General features: G+C 40.3%; 1 protein-coding gene across 1 annotated transcript in view; it reads right to left on the bottom strand.

Annotated features, from left to right (window-relative positions):
- LOC119578172 (CAAX prenyl protease 1 homolog) overlaps positions 1-15189 on the bottom strand; it is a 72009-nt gene extending 56820 nt beyond the window's left edge. Inside the window, 4 exon segments of the mRNA XM_037925908.1 lie at positions 5408-5440; positions 6639-6938; positions 7580-7726; positions 14946-15189. Coding sequence (XP_037781836.1) covers positions 5408-5440; positions 6639-6938; positions 7580-7726; positions 14946-15059 — 594 coding nt within the window. The 5' untranslated portion in view covers positions 15060-15189.
- Between the last annotated feature and the right edge of the window lie 3070 nt (positions 15190-18259).

Below are 18259 nucleotides of genomic sequence, written 5' to 3'. Positions count from 1 at the left end.
GTTAACTATGAGACCGAGGGAAGCACACTTTTTGCTAAATCTCCGTAGAATGTAATCCCCCCTATCAAATACCTGAATAAGAATGTCATCAGCATATGATGTGATGCTGCACAGGTTTCCTAACTCATTATTGAGTTTGCAAAGAGAGTGCATAAGTATATTAAACAGTGTAGGGGACAACACTCCCCCTTGTGGAGTGCCTAGTTCTAATTCGCCATAAGCACTGTAGGTGCCTTGGTACCACACTTTTGCTCTTCTCAAAGATAGATAATACTTAATCCATAGCAGAAGCTTGCCCTTAACTCCCAAGAGTGTTAATTCATGGAGGATTGCTGTAGGGGAGGCTCTGTCGAAAGCTCCCTTGAAATCTATGAAGTAAGAAGACTCTGCATTACTTCCACTTAGGTACTGTGCTAAACACATTTGTGTTCCTCTCCCTTTTTGAAAGCCAAAGACAGATGGATGAATCAGGTCCTTGATCTGGTGGAGTAAACGAGTAAGGAGGATTCTTTCACAGGTTTTAGACAGGCAGGACATTGGAGAAATTAGTCTATATTCATCAGGCCGTCCTGGCTTTGGGATGGGAATGATGGTTGCTTGTTTCCAAGTGGTAGGCAAGATGCCTGCTGTGTAGGTTAAGTTGAAGAGATCAAGAAGAGGATTTCCCCTTTACCTGTACCTTTGCAAGAAGTCAAATGATGTCATAAGTGATTCCATCATCCCCAGGTGCAGTGGATTTGCTACTCTTCATGGCTGCAAGGAGTTCTTCCCTTGTAAATGGCGCATCAGCCTCATCTAAGAGGTGGCACTGATAATCAATTTCGTTTTTATGGCTTGATTTAAGGGAGCATCTGCGTATGGACAATGGGAGAGTAGAAGAGTCCTCACACCATTTATTGAGGAGAGATAAGGCTACCCTATCTGGATGTGGGTGGAGTGTTATACTGCATGTGTTGCCTTTAATCTTGCTTATTTCTTTCCATACCTTACTCGTGGATGTCATGGAGTCAATTGATTCTGCCCAGGCATAAAATCTTCCCTCCCGTTTTCGAGTTATTAACTCATTGATCTTTTTACTAAAAAAACACAAGATCCCTAGCCAAGTACGGGTTTTTCCCAGGTGTGTAGTGGACTTACTGTAGATCGTATGAGCCTTCTAAGAATTTTATCTCAGGGTCTCTGTTCAGTTGTTGTGCACGTCTACCTCTGGGGGATAAAGACTCGTGCTTGGCAGGGCTTTTAGGTTGTAGCTGAGTAATGTTGTTGCTAACTTGTTGACAGAGAGTTTCATTAAATTGATCCTGGCTGGTAGGAGTAAAGTCTTCATACCAGCAGGCAATTCTTTCAATGAATTCATCATGATATTTAGTAGCAAGGTGGTACCGAAGGCTTGGCTGGGGTGGGGCTCTTTTGTAAAAAGGAAGAGTTATACTTAATGCCCAGTGAGAGAGAGAGAGAGCGAGCAAGAGAGAGAGAGAGAGAGAGAGAGAGAGAGAGAGAGAGCGAGAGAGAAAGAGAGCGAGAGAGAAAGAGAGAGAGCGAGAGAGAAAGAGAGAGCGAGAGAAAAAGAGAGAGAGAGAGAAGGAAAAGAGAGAGAGAGAGGAGAGAGAGAGAGAGGGGAGAAGGAGAGAGAGAGAGAGAGAGAGAGAGAGAGAGAGAGAGAGAGAGAGAGAGAGAGCGAGAGCAAAAGAGAGAGAGAGAGAGAAAAAGAGAGAAGAGAGAGGAGAGAGAGAGAGAGAGAGAGAGAGAGAGAGAGAGAGAGAGAGAGAGAAAGAAAGAAAGTGAGAGAGAGAGAAAGAAAGAGAGAAATCAGAGAGCAAGAGGCAGAGAGCAATAGAAAGAGAGAGAAAGAGAGAGAGAGGAGCAAGAGAGAGATAATAAAAGAATTACGAGCCGAGTTGAGTCGTAAAAAGTTCATCCTGAATTTCTTTGAACCTGCTGCCCAAAATCTGGCTGAGAAAAGAGTTGCTGTTGTCTCTATTCTGGATTTAATTGACAACACGACACGAATCAAATCCAGTTTAGGTGCACTAGAAGTGCGGTCTATTGCCACGTGTGCATCACACGTGATGAACTGGCCATCGCCGGCATCTAATACATGCTCATACACCTGGCCCTATGCATAACAGTATGCCAGGTAGCCTATCCCTGATATAAGCCAATGTCAGGGGTTTTCAGACGAACATTGCGGATTTAACATATAGATTTATAATCCCACAAAACCTTGACATCATTGCTACCGTTGACATTCCTCAATCATGATGTCCCTGCCACCTTTGGGAAAGTGAATGGCTACACACGCTGGCACCAACGCGATAGGGCAATTGACACCTTTGGTAGCATCGCTGTCTGCTTTCGTGAGAACCTCGTGGTTCAGGTGATCTCTGTGGACATCCCTGATCATCTGGAAATGATGTTCCTTAAGATTCACCCATTCTGATGTGCGTGTGCTACAAGCCCCAGTGGCAAGGCCAAGAGCCCCTTACCTATCTGCAGTCACATCTTGATGCTGTCCTACAAAAACATGAATGCAGCCATGCAATCATTGTGGAAAACCTAAACCAATATCTTGTCGCCAGGGCATTTGATGAGTTGCTGACAGTGCATGGGTTAACAAATCATGTGGATTTTGCCACCAAAATTTAAGGTTCCTCACTTGACCCTGTTATCAGTGACCTCAGCTCTGACATAATTATGTGTAGCCAACTGGGGACTGTTGGATCCTCAGACCACTTTGCTGTTCACACACAGGTGATAACAAAAGTGGATCGAGAAGAAAATACAATTAGAACAAACTGGCTCTGGAATAAAGGCAAATGGGCCTGTATGCACCAGAAGCTAAGGCAGGTGAACTGGGATAAAATACTGAATGGCAATATCAATGACCAGGTTTCCAATATTAATGGTATCTTATTAACACTACAGAGACAATTTATACCTAGTCAGAGATACAAATGCAAAGCAGGAGATCAACCATGGTTTGGTATCAGTGTCGCACAGTTGCTGACCTGAAAAAGTAGAGCCTGGCGTCGATATAAGCAGCATCCAACCAACCACAACAAACAATTGCACAATATGGCTTGCAAGAACATGCATCACTTGCAAAAGAGAGCGATAGAACAATGGTAGCGGCGACACACAAAAAATCTGCAGCAACGGATCTTAACAATTATAGGCCCATATCTCTGCTATCTGTTGTTAGCAAGATATTTGAAACTATAATTGCTGAAAAAACTCACTAGGCACTCGACGGCCACCGATATGAACGAGAAACAGTTTGGCTTTCGGGCAGAGAGATCAGCCTCTGGCCTACTTCTTGTCCAGTCATTATTATGGAGTCAAGCCTTAGATGATGGCCAAGACACTTATGTGATTGCACTAGACATTACTGGTGTGTTCGACAGGGTATAGCATGGTGGCATCGTTAGCAAGCTAAGGAGTTTCGGCATTAGTGGGGACCTCCTGGACCTTTTTCAAAACTATCTCCATGGAAGGTCACTTTCTGTGGTGGTGAATGGCCACTCCTCCACCGAGTGCCCCATTAGTACCTCTGTGCCCTAAGGTAGTGTTCTCGGACCTCTGCTTTGGAATGTCTTCTTTAATGACATCCTGCAACTCATACCAAAAGTGTCCGCGTATGCTGACGACTGCACGATGTCATTCACATGTAAGTGAGACGACCATCAGTAAACGATAGTGTGCATCAATCAGACGCTTCAGAGTCTTGTGGCGTGGAGCCGGAGATGACAGGTGACGTTGGCCCCAGAGAAGACACAGGCGATGCTCATCTCCCGTCGGAGGGACCTCGCCTCCTTGCCCACTCCAAACATCCTCCTCTATGGCAAAAGATTGTCTCTGCAGGACTCCATCAAGATTCTTGGAATAGAGTTTGATAGTGGCTTAACATACACTCGTCATGTCCAGCAGGTGGCTTAAGAAAAGCTGCAGGGGGAAGCTTGGAGCATCCTTCCCATCAACCACCTCCTGGATGGGCCTGGTGTAGCAGTACTCTAAAAGTCGCAAGTTCGTAGTCTTATGGAGTATAGTCCGCTTGAGTGGTCTGCCTGTCCACCTTCATATCTTCTTCTGCGGGATCAGGTTCAGAGGAGGGTGGAAGCAATCATACGCTACAAAACTTGGGAACCACTGAATGTCACACTTCAACCAATGCAACACTGGTGCAATGTTGGCGGCCTTTGTGTAATGTATATAGTTAACGTAGAGCAGACTCCTCATCTGTCAAGCTTACGCCTTCCCGCTCCACATGATTCCAGCTACGACACCCGTGGTGGACGCGAGTGACAAGAGCAAGTGCATGTGCCCTTTGCCAGGACAGAGAACCACCTGTGCTCATTTCTGCCAAGATATGGGCGCCTCTGGAACCACATGGTCAGGAACACCAGCCTCCATCATGCAACATCTCTACAGTTCAAGAGATGTGTCAACATTTGGCTCCTCAACCAATAGCAGAAGTACAGAGTTTTTAGAGTTTTAAGTGATCACATATTTATTTGTTTTAACATTAGGTTTTTAGTTCTTTTCCTTCTTAGTTTCGTTGTTATTTTAATGTTCACTTTTAGAGTGCTTGTCATAGATAGCTGAATGTGTAATATGTTAAAGCTTTGGCAAAGTTTTGTAAATGTACTCTCATGTTACACCTGAAATAATGGTTAAAAAAAAAAGAGAGAGAGAGAGAAAGCAAGAGAGAGAGAAAGGAAGCAAGAGAGAGAGAAAGGAAGCAAAAGAGAAAGAAAGCAAGCAAGAGAGAGAGAGAAGAAAGCAAGAGAGAGAAAGAAAGCAAGAGAGAGAAAAGAAAGCAAGAGAGAGAGAAAGAAAGCAAGAGAGAGAGAAAGAAAGCAAGAGAGAGAGAGAGAGAGAAAGCAAGAGAGAGAGAGAGAAAAGAAAAGAGAGAGAGAGAGAAGAGGAGAAAGAGAGAGAGGAGAGAGGGGAGAGAGGGGAAAAGAGGAGAGAGAGAGGAAGAGAGAAGAGAGAGAGAAGAAAGAAAGAAGAGAAGAGAGAGAGAGAAGAGAGAGAGGAGAGAGAGAGAAAGGAAAAGAGAGAGAAGAAGAGAGGGGAGAGAAAGAAGAGAGAGAGAGAGAAGGAGAGAGAGAGAGAGGGAGGAGAGAGAAAAGGGAGAGAGGGGAGGAGAGAAGGGGAGAGGGGGAGAGAGAGGAAGAGAGGAGAGAGAGAGGGGAGAAACAGGGTTTACATAGACCCCTTAAAAATCATCCCCCTTACCTTCAACAAATAAAACCCTTTGTGGGGCGGGAATTCAATCTGTGCTGCCAGCTGTTCTATCCTTGACTTGAGTTCCCCCTCCGGCCAGAGGTTCATACTTGTCAAAGAGGGGGCAAGTCAGGGTAGAATGGGCATTTAAGAACATCACAACAAACCCTTTTTGGGAAACCCAAAGGTAGACAAAGAAGTAATCCCCACCAGCCTGCAATCATGAAAAAAGTGAAAACAAAAGAAAAAATAAGTTCAAATAAAAAATTATCTTTCTTCAAAATAAAAAACCAAAAAATTTTATACTAAAAATTGTATTTTACTTTTTTTCAGTACCTAAGAATGTCTTTTTTTTAGTTAAAGGTGGGCTTTTTTTCCATAAACCCGTATTTATTTGGGGTGAAGATAAACTAGGCCCTTTTTTGTTTCCCCTTAACAATACATAGGAAAAATTGGGAAAAAATAAGAAGAAATGCCCGGAGTGTTTTGATTTTAAAAGGGGTATTGGGAAAGACCAGGACCCAGCACAAGAAAAGCAGCCAGGCATATGTTTTGCTGCTGAATTTCTGATTAATCTTTTGGGAGTTTTATTTGAAGCTTAAGAGTAATTTTTAATAAAATATCAACATTTTTAGTAGCGAAATGGAAAAAGCAGTCCCTTTTAATTTTTTCTTCTATTGGGGGTTTTCAAGTTTTGTGTAAGCTACATGTTACTTGGCAACTCTACATATGATGCCAGCTCTAGCCTACTACACTAATGTCTCTCTCCTAGCTCCCTCAAATTCCTTCCTTCCTGCCTTTCATCTTTTTTCGTACTGTGCAGTATATCCCTTACTCTTTTTATGTTCTTTTTATTTTTATAGGGCTAGCATAGTAATAGAATTTAATTGAAGTGTAGTAATTATCTATATAAGAATTTAAAACTTCATTAAGCATGTGTTAGTGTAGTTTGTACAGAAGTTGAAGGAACAAGTTGCAATTGGGGAAAAATTAGGTTGTTATGGATGACTCAATTGTACAGAGGTTTTTCCCCCTCTCAGTCCCTCAATGAGTCTAGACAACTAATAATACAATACAATGCACTAGACTTGAGTGCAAAGATTAATTTCACAACTAGTGACCGATGTATTTGCTGGATGATACACCATTATTTATCTAATGTCATTAATTATGTAGATTGTATTCAGTATTAGAAACTATATGACTTCATCTGAAAGAAAAGAACAGAAAAGAAAGGAAAATTGTAGTAGAATATCATTTCCATAATAAAAGCCATTTAATATAATGTGTTGAATGTTGTATTTATAAAAAAAAAAAGTCCAATACTAGTCTAATAATAACAGTAACAATAATGATAATGATGATAATACTAAGATTAATAATAATAATAATCTCAAATCCACTATACTTACCTTAATAATATATACAAGACCAGCAATAACTGGTGAAGCAATCACTTGGGAAACAACAAATTTCTTGAGTTTATCCTTTATGAAAAATCCAGGAGTTTGTTTGTTGAAACCATGCTTCTGTTCTACTTTGAAAGTGTAGTATGCAGACCAGGGTAGGGAGATGATGTTGTTCAGCAGTGAACCAATGCACACAAAAGCCACAGTCTGTGGGATTTCAGCCTCAGGACTGAAGCCAAGCCACTGAATAAACTGGCCAGATGCTGCCCACAGTGCAGGAAACCCTCCATACACCATGATGCCCTTGGGGGAAAGAAAAATATCTTGTGTACATCTAAAGTGCAATTTGTGTGTTGTAGCTGACCCTGGCAAAATGCACATCTGACCTAAAGATCTTGTATGGCTGTCTGCTATGGGAGCTACGGGTAGGTAGAATTTTGCATTTTTAAATCAAAATGGGACACTCTATGGGGATTAAATAGAAAGGAAAAAAATTATTAAACATGACTTATACCAAATAATATCAGTGACCTAGGCTTTTATGAACCATGATGACTTCATCTCATTGTTTTACCAGTAGCATTGTCAATTCTGGAGAAACTATCATAACACAATTATTCTATTTATTGTCATTATACAATTTGTCTTTAGGGTTTATAGGGAATTGTAATATCATGAAGCAGGGAAAAAAGGAAAGAAAGAAAAAACTTATCAGTCGCAAAAAAAGATACTTGGTGCAAATGTCAATGACACCAGGTGAGGTTTACGTATGTCATGAGCTTCATTCCTGGCAGATGGGATGATGCCTAACTATAAGCTGGACAACAGCCCAGGCACAACATCAGCTAACACACCATGGAATGTCTGGAGAAGAGATTTACTTTTCCAGTTCTACTGCTTTTACACACACACACACACACACAAATTGCCGCAGTGATACTTACCGTACTCACTATCTGGTTGAACGCTCCCTCCACAAAGCCAAACTTGCTTTTGTCCAAGCTGTATGCTCTTGCCTTATCATATGTCTCTCTCTGCATGATGTTCTTCAGTTCTTTTGGTGGAATGACATTTTCTTTGTATACACGGCGCTGAAAAATTTAGGACTTAAAATAAAAAGGTACTACACATTATACACCAATACATATATAATATGGTGATTCTAGCTAAAAAAAAGAAAGAAAGTAAGAAAGGCGGCGAGGGAGCTGATTAGTTCCTCTTTGCTTAGCCCAATGTGTGCGGCCGCTCAGGCGCAATAAGAGCCTTCCTTGCCTTTTCTTTCAAACGCTAAAAAAACTATTTTGAATTTTTTGGTATTATCATTTTCTATGGTCTATAATTGCCACAGTTCCTGATAACTAAAGAATGTAGGACATTTTTTTGTTGTTGGATAGACTCCATAATTGATCATTATTTGCTCTTTATTCTGAATAAAGTGAGTAGTGTGTGGTGTCATGTGGTTATGACAGTATGTTTTTACTGAATTTTACTTTGCTTTTTTTTTTTTTTTTTTCTTTTTACTTTAGCCTATGAAATAAATTTTCGTGGTTTATATTACAACTTCATAAGCACGATATAAATTTCAATTTCTCTGCTCAATGTGGTTTCATATATTTGTGATTATTATATATGTATATTTGTATTATACTGGTATTCCTGATGTAATAAGTTAATTTTTGAGGGTAGTATTTTCTCCATATCAACTGCTCTAGATTAAAAAAAAAAGTTTTCTTTTACTGATCCCTGACATGATGAAATGCTTTTGCACATCTATGTCACACTCTCCCTCCTCCTCCCCTCTCCCACTCCTGTACACACGTACACGCACGTACACACACACACACACACATGTACACACACACACACACACACACACACACACACACACACACACACACACACACACACACACACACACACACACACACACACGCATGCATGCACGCACGCATGCACACGCACGCACGCACACGCACACGCACACGCACACACACGCACTTCAAGACTCGATAACTGATGTAATTTTAGAGAAGCTGACCTCAGGAGCCTGAGAAGCCCTTATGAAGTGTAAAGTATAGGAAAAATGAGGTGTTAAAAACTACTTCATCACATTTTCTGTGGCCAAAAAAAACCTATTTTACCAGTGTTATAACAAAAACCACATGGATGACCATACAATGAATGTTTGCATATGTAACCTGGAAATGAGTCCAAGCATGCCAGGGTATATTCATACATACCACCCAGCACCTGGGGATTAATATGTTATTGTCTATGGTACTTGGGTTTGTCTTGCAACCCAAGGAGGGAAGATCCATAGCATCAACAGGAATATATTTCCATCCATAATATTTTTTTATTATTCATTTTTTTTTTTTTTTTTTTTTTTGGGGGGGGGGTCCATATTATGTGTGTGTCCTCAGATATTATAGTCTTGTTTTAGTCATAAATTATATATAAAGCTTATTTGTTTTAGCATGGTTTTATCCCCATTAAAAATACCTAATCCTGACAAGGTTAGAAAAAATTAGTTACTATATAATAGGTAACCATATTTCAATAAATATGAAAATGAAAATTTACTAAAAAGTTAAAAAAATACCTATGCATCTGGTACCACCAGTCTCCATGTCTACCACTGCCTTCATGCAGGGTTGGTGATTTTTTTTTATTAAAAAGCTTTTTTATTTAAATCAATTTTTTTTTGTTGCTGTTGTTTAAATCATTCATTTGATTTAACCCATTCCTGACGGGTGGCATGTATGCACATGCCATGGCATGGCGGGACTATCTGCCGGGGCATGTATGTACATGCCATGAGTTATTTTTTGTTATAATCATGGCAAAATATTATTTTTCTGCCACTGAAAGTGTGATTAAGTCATTTTTAACACTTTCTCATTTTTACTATGCCAAAAAAATCAACTCCATGATGCCGCACACTGCTTATTTTATTTAGACTATAGACTGAATAATGATCAACTATGGAGTCTGTATAACAAAAATACCCTTTAGTCTCGATTTATCAGGAAGTTTGGCAAGCAGAGACTTTAGAAAATAATGAAAACTGAAAATACAACATATCTTTGTAGTATTACGAAGAAACGGCATGGGATGCTGGTATTTGGCATGAGTGGTCGCGCATACTACGGTGACGATATAAGCCCTCAGCAGCGGGGACTGGGCCACTATGAATACTACCCGTTGGGAAAGGGTTAATTTTTTATTTTTTATTTATTTATTTTTCTTATCAGCATCAATATACATGGAAAGCTATTATATAGCAGACCAGTAGCCTTGGCCAGGACTGATCACCTCTGTTCCTGTACATATGCTATGACATGGCCGAACTTGTGCCACTGTGTATTAGTTTGGGTGTTACAGCCACTCATTCCTGAGTTAATTCCTGAGCTCATGTGTATCTGGTAGGAAGAGTGATCCAGTGTGGGAACATTTAAACAGATTTCCTTCAAAGTCTGGGAAAGGATAGAGACCTATATGCAAACAGTGTAAACTTGAGTTACAAGGTATAGTAGCAAGAATGAATTCTCAGAGAACAATTAGAATTATCTTAAGAGGATTTGGATAACCCAGGTAAGACTGAAAATCTGACTCCAAAGGTGCCTCAAAAAAGTGTTGCAACTCCAGCATTACAGAAAGAATGTCCAACTTCTACCACAAGTTTTTCAAATTGTAAAGCAACAACTTTGGACACATTTGTTACAAAGACAACTACTTATGAAAGAACAAACCTTGATGAAGAAGTCACTAAGATGGGCTTTGCGACCAACTTTTTATTTAGATTGATAGAACATCCTCAGTTTTGTAAAAGTTGAGGCCAGGATACACTCCTCCAACAAGAAAAGCAATTGCAGACAAATTTGTACCCGTGATATGTGAAAAAGATTATGCAAAAGTGCCACAGAGCTGAAGGATGAAACTGTTGTCTGTCTTTAGATGGATGGTCTAACATTCACAACTATTGTATGTGCTGCTGTGACAACCTCATAAACCATACATATCTAGTAGATACAACAGACACATGTGGCCAGCCTCATACAGTTGAATATCTAGAAGAGCTCTCAAAATCAGCAATTCAGGAGTGCAAAGAATTTGGTTGCCATGTTGGTAGTGCTGTGACAGTAACACAGCTAATGTAAACAAATTGAAGAAACTGTTAGAACAGGGAAATGAACTGAAGCTGGTAACCTATGGCTGTATTGCACACATTCTGAATCTTCTGGCTCATGATATGGAAACTGCAGTATTAAAGAGCATGTGGTATATATATAGTAAAATACTTTAGAAACAATCACTATGCTTCTGTAAGATACTGCCAGGAAGGTGGCCAATGTCTTGTTATGCCGCAATACATGAATGAATACCAAATGTAACTGTCTGAAGATATAAATAAGGAACTGGTCAGCTCTCATGAAAATTTTTGAAGTTGATAGAGAGCAGACTGATGTCAGAGTTAGACAGGTGTCTAACTTAACCCATAATTGACGGGTAGCATTCATAGTGGCCTGGGCCTCGCTGCCGGGGGCTTATATCGTCGCCCGAGCATGCGCGACCACTCATCCCAAATACCAGCATCCCATTCCGTTTCTTCGTAATACTACGAAGATATGTTGTATTTTCAATTTTCATTATTTTTACAGTCTCTACTTGCCAAACTTCCTGATAAATCGAGACTGAAGGGTATTTTTGTTGTTATATAGACTCCATAGTTGATCATTATTCGGTCTATAGTCCGAATAAAATAAGCAGTGTGTGGCATCATGGAGTTGAAATTGTCGGTTTGTTGCATTTTTTTTGTTTGTTGCATGGTAAAAATGAGAAAGTGTTAGAACCGACTTAATCACACTTTCACTGGCAAAAAAATAATCTTTTGCCGTGATTGTAACAAATAAAAACTCATGGCATGTCCATGCATACTCTATGGCATGTGCGCATGTGCCCCCGGCAGATGGTCCCGCCATGCCATGGCATGTACGTACATGCCACCCGTCGGCAATGGGTTAACATTGAAGTGGTCAGCAGAGGACCTACTTGCATGACTAGAACCAACAACTGTGGCTTTGGACAAAGTATAGTGATGAATGTACAACTGCTGAAGCAGTGAACATATGAAAAGAATTAATCACAACTTCATACAATGACATTGATGCTGTAACTGCTGAGAAAAAGAGGTTTGGCCAAGTCATAACACAAGCTCATCTTTTGCAAACCTGATTCATCCTTACTTTCAATGAAAACTGCTTGATGCAGAAGTGAATAATACAATGGACTATGTGAATGAAAAGTTCCCTCACTTGTCCCAGTCATGAATTTTCAAGCCAAATCAGCTCCGTTTCATGCAACTAAGTTTACAGGCTCTGTGACCAAGTATATATCAGCTGCTGAATGGTGGTCACATTCAAATGTGGTGGATAGTGATGTAATTTCAGGAGCACCACACCTACTGTCTGCAATGGCATCTCCATCAGAGGTTGAAAGACTTTTTTCAAGCTATTGTATTATAAATTCAAAACCAAGAAACTGGCTGATGATAGAAAAATCAGTAATTTTATTTTTTGGTTTAAAATCATGAATGTACACAAAATAGATGTATTTGATGATACTAATGATCAGAATGCAAAAAAGAAAGAATTTTATTGTTATATAAAAATTAAAATAATTTTGTTTTTTAAAGCTTTTAAATTCAAATGTCACCAACTTATTTGTTATAATGAAATACTTATCAAAAGAAGAGGATAATAACTTTTCAAAGAAGAATGTTTTTTCAGTATAAATTCAATGTGCTTTTGATTTAAATACAGACTATAATAATTGCGAATTTTCTTTTTTAAATTCATTACTTAAAGATATAAATACAAAAATATATAATAAGTGCAACTCTTTGATTTCCTTTTTTAATGGCATGTAAAATTTTTGTAGTACTGTATTATAAAAGGAAGTGGTTTAGTATTCTACTTCTCAGAAAAACAGTTTAGTCCTATTTATAATTACTGTACACAGGTTAACCAGAATACCCATAAAACTGTCAGGCGATCGTGTCAGCACCATAGTGTGCGCAGAATGATCATACATGCCTCCGGAAAACATGACTGCGCACAATGGAATGTATACACATGCCACCCGGAATATAGTCTAGGCATGCCATGGCATGTGCGTACATGCCACCTAGTAGGGAAGGGTTAATAACCCATCTCAATAAGTATTGAAATTTTGTCAGCCTTGCGTTGAATTTATTTTGTATTTCCTTTTTTAGATAATTTTCATCACATAACTGATAGTGACAATTTTGGTGCACATATATTTAAACATTATGCCGCAAAACCCCCAAACCTTCACATTCTCGGGGTGAAATATGGATAACATATACAGAATAAGTCACTATGTTGTCTTATAACCCCCTGCTGGGAGGCTGCCACCCCCAACCCTTACCTGGGAAATCAAAGAATCCTCCATGTATTCAGGGCAGGGTAGAGTGCATGACCAACATGTGGGAGCACTCACCCGATGATGAGTCTGTCTGTCCAAAGCTCTCTCTTGCATGAATACATGATGGATTCTTTGCTTTTCTGGACAGGGGTTAGGGGATGGCAGCCCTAATGGGGGAGGGCCCCTTGCATTAGACACTCTAGTGACTGATTCTGTATATATTTTTCATATTTTACTCCACAATTTTCCAAGTACCTTTCATGCTATCCCCTGTTATCAGGGCCAAGATTGTATAATGAGGGGGATAAATTCAATATATCTGGAGAGTAATGAGTGAGAGAATCCATTGATACAAAATCCATGGGAAAATTTTCCGTGCATGTCAACCAAGCGTACAGTAAAATAAGTGTATGGAGTGGTTACCTTGACGAAAACTAAGACCCTTTTCATCTATGGCAAAAGGTGTGCAAATCGAAAATAAGGGAGATATAGGACAGACAAGAGTGAAGATCGCACCTTCGTTTTCTAAGTCCCTTCCATGTTTACTTCGCAACAATCAAAACAAATGTGACGCAAAACTCATCACCAAGTGGTCCTTGTATTGCTACGCGCTCGTGAGAACGAATATTTTGTCATTATCAGCGTCCGTTTTCTCGAATTCATGTATGTAATGCATTCTTTTCTGGGTAAGTATTCATGCTATTCTGTACAAAAACCTTGTGCACCTGCGCCTTTTGCCACCGGGAGATTTGACAGCCAGCAGCGCCAATACGTCGAGAAACGCGTCGAGAAACGCCGGTGAGCAATGTTTTATTTTAAGTGCGGCATCGATTCCGGGTCATTTTTAAAGCCCTTTTGTGAATATACTGGACAAATAGACATTCGTTTCTATCACAGCCCGATATTTGAACCCATCCAGTGCCGCTAATGCTGAAAAAAGTGATTAGAAATCAAGCAATTGTGACCATAGACGGAAGCGAAGAAACATTCGGTGTTTCGCGATATAAAGGTATGTGGTTTTACCCTGGGGGTCCAGGGGGCGTAGCCCCCTGGCTAGGTGCATATATTACCCCTGGGGGTCCAGGGGGCTAGCCCCCTTGCTCGGCGCATATATTACATCGGGTCCAGGGGGCAGAGCCCCCTGGCTAGGGAATATATAGATCGTAGTGTATAAATCCCACAGGATTAAGGTTAGGTTGGTTTATTGGTTAGAACACATTGTACGATTACCACGGGGGATCTGGATTATGTGAAATCCCGTAATTTTTGCCGAACGATGGGTTTGTTTCCCATAGAGTTTTTCAAAAGTTGGCGCGTCGGTGCTTAGAGTTTGAAAGGTGGCGGCGACCTCCGTAGAATTTCATTGTCCGATTTTAAGCGTTTTTTGTGCTTGTTTTACACATTTCTGTTCTCTTTTCTTCTTATTTCAACCTGTTTTACCCCATAATTTCCCTGATCTACTTCATGCCCTCCCCTGCTATCGGGACTTATCAAATCACATCAAGATTGTCGGCTGGAGAATGCAACTGAAATGATCATCAGATTCGTTCTCATCTCATGAAAACAATCTGATGATATAAATATTGTCAGGGAAGACCCGGTTGTCATTTTTGGAAAATTAACCAATCCTTGCAATCAGTTACGTGAAACTATTCCAGGAATTTACTCTTTTTACTTATGACTCTTAGCTATGTGATAACTTAGCAACAATTAATGTTATGCTACTAATATCACCAGCAGAAATACCGAAAAATCAAAACTAAACACAAAGTGACATATCAATGCGTAAAAGAAAAAAAAAACAGAAATAGCTATGAAACCAGAGGCTCTCCTTCTCAAAGGCTACACACTGTCCTCCCTCACCTGCCTGTACGCCAGATATTCCTCCCACACGTAGGTGGCCCACGAGAAGCCCAGGATCCCCACGAAGATCTTGCCCTCCCACGACCCCAGCTCGGGAATGGCCAGGGAGATCATGCTTCGCCGCGAGAGCCGTCACGAAGCGGCGCCTTCTTCTTCTCTTCTTTCCTTTAGACTGTTTATGTCTATTTCCCGGAAGAAGCGGCACCAACTCCTTCCTTGGCGACGTATGTAAACACTGCGGCTCGGGAGGGACTACGAGCCTAGTAAAATTATATGCAAATGATATGTATATTATATGATTGTATGTGAATCATATGTAAATATAATATGTAAATATAAAAATATGTAAATTATGTGTAAACACTGCTGCTCGTGAGGGACTACGAGCCCAGTATATGTCTCTTCATAGTTTCTGCTTTATGTAGCTACTGTTGTACTATACCCAAATTTATAATATATATATATATATATATATATATATATATATATATATATATATTATATATATATATATATATATATTGGATATAGTACAACAGTAGCTACATAAAGCAGAAACTATGAAAGAGACATATACAGCATTTAATTCCGCTGGGCTCGTAGTCCCTCACGAGCAGCAGTGTTTACACATAATTTACATATTTTTATATTTACATATTATATTTACATATGATTCACATACAATCATATAATATACATATCATTTGCATATAATTTTACTAGGCTCGTAGTCCCTCCCGAGCCGCAGTGTTTACATACGTCGCCAAGGAAGGAGTTGGTGCCGCTTCTTCCGGGAAATAGACATAAACAGTCTAAAGGAAAGAAGAGAAGAAGAAGGCGCCGCTTCGTGACGGCTCTCGCGGCGAAGCATGATCTCCCTGGCCATTCCCGAGCTGGGGTCGTGGGAGGGCAAGATCTTCGTGGGGATCCTGGGCTTCTCGTGGGCCACCTACGTGTGGGAGGAATATCTGGCGTACAGGCAGGTGAGGGAGGACAGTGTGTAGCCTTTGAGAAGGAGAGCCTCTGGTTTCATAGCTATTTCTGTTTTTTTTTTCTTTTACGCATTGATATGTCACTTTGTGTTTAGTTTTGATTTTTCGGTATTTCTGCTGGTGATATTAGTAGCATAACATTAATTGTTGCTAAGTTATCACATAGCTAAGAGTCATAAGTAAAAAGAGTAAATTCCTGGAATAGTTTCACGTAACTGATTGCAAGGATTGGTTAATTTTCCAAAAATGACAACCGGGTCTTCCCTGACAATATTTATATCATCAGATTTGTTTTCGTGAGATGAAAACGAATCTGATGATCATTTCAGTTGCATTCTCCAGCCGACAATCTTGATGTGATTTGATAAGTCCCGATAGCAGGGGAGGGCATGAAGGAGATCAGGGAAATTATGGGGTAAAACAGGTTGAAATGAGATGAATAGAGAAATGTGTAAAACAAGCACAAAAAACGCTTAAAATCGGACAATGAAATTCTACGGAGGTCGCCGCCACCTTTCAAACTCTAAGCACCGACGCGCCAACTTTTGAAAAACTCTATGGGAAACAAACCCATCGTTCGGCAAAAATTACGGGATTTCACATAATCCAGATCCCCCGTGGTAATCGTACAATGTGTTCTAACCAATAAACCAACCTAACCTTAATCCTGTGGGATTTATACACTACGATCTATATATTCCCTAGCCAGGGGGCTCTGCCCCCTGGACCCGATGTAATATATGCGCCGAGCAAGGGGGCTAAGCCCCCTGGACCCCCAGGGGTAATATATGCACCTAGCCAGGGGGCTACGCCCCCTGGACCCCCAGGGTAAAACCACATACCTTTATATCGTGAAACACCGAATGTTTCTTCGCTTCCGTCTATGGTCACAATTGCTTGATTTCTAATCACTTTTTTCAGCATTAGCGGCACTGGATGGGTTCAAATATCGGGCTGTGATAGAAACGAATGTCTATTTGTCCAGTATATTCACAAAAGGGCTTTAAAAATGACCCGGAATCGATGCCGCACTTAAATAAAACATTGCTCACCGGCGTTTCTCGACGCGTTTCTCGACGTATTGGCGCTGCTGGCTGTCAAATCTCCCGGTGGCAAAAGGCGCAGGTGCACAAGGTTTTTGTACAGAATAGCATGAATACTTACCCAGAAAAGAATGCATTACATACATGAATTCGAGAAAACGGACGCTGATAATGACAAAATATTCGTTCTCACGAGCGCGTAGCAATACAAGGACCACTTGGTGATGAGTTTTGCGTCACATTTGTTTTGATTGTTGCGAAGTAAACATGGAAGGGACTTAGAAAACGAAGGTGCGATCTTCACTCTTGTCTGTCCTATATCTCCCTTATTTTCGATTTGCACACCTTTTGCCATAGATGAAAAGGGTCTTAGTTTTCGTCAAGGTAACCTCTCCATACACTTATTTTACTGTACGCTTGGTTGACATGCACGGAAAATTTTCCCATGGATTTTGGTATCAATGGATTTCTCTCACTCATTACTCTCCAGATATATTGAATTTATCCCCCTCATTATACAATCTTGGCCCTGATAACAGGGGATAGCATGAAAGGTACTTGGAAAATTGTGGAGTAAAATATGAAAAATATATACAGAATCAGTCACTAGAGTGTCTAATGCAAGGGGCCCTCCCCCATTAGGGCTGCCATCCCCTAACCCCTGTCCAGAAAAGCAAAGAATCCATCATGTATTCATGCAAGAGAGAGCTTTGGACAGACAGACTCATCATCGGGTGAGTGCTCCCACATGTTGGTCATGCACTCTACCCTGCCCTGAATACATGGAGGATTCTTTGATTTCCCAGGTAAGGGTTGGGGGTGGCAGCCTCCCAGCAGGGGGTTATAAGACAACATAGTGACTTATTCTGTATATGTTATCCATATTTCACCCCGAGAATGTGAAGGTTTGGGGGTTTTGCGGCATAATGTTTAAATATATGTGCACCAAAATTGTCACTATCAGTTATGTGATGAAAATTATCTAAAAAAGGAAATACAAAATAAATTCAACGCAAGGCTGACAAAATTTCAATACTTATTGAGATGGGTTATTAACCCTTCCCTACTAGGTGGCATGTACGCACATGCCATGGCATGCCTAGACTATATTCCGGGTGGCATGTGTATACATTCCATTGTGCGCAGTCATGTTTTCCGGAGGCATGTATGATCATTCTGCGCACACTATGGTGCTGACACGATCGCCTGACAGTTTTATGGGTATTCTGGTTAACCTGTGTACAGTAATTATAAATAGGACTAAACTGTTTTTCTGAGA

Source organism: Penaeus monodon, chromosome 10, assembly GCF_015228065.2.
Source record: "Penaeus monodon isolate SGIC_2016 chromosome 10, NSTDA_Pmon_1, whole genome shotgun sequence".
NCBI lineage: Eukaryota > Metazoa > Arthropoda > Malacostraca > Decapoda > Penaeidae > Penaeus > Penaeus monodon.
This window is presented reverse-complemented; position numbering and strand designations above follow the sequence as displayed.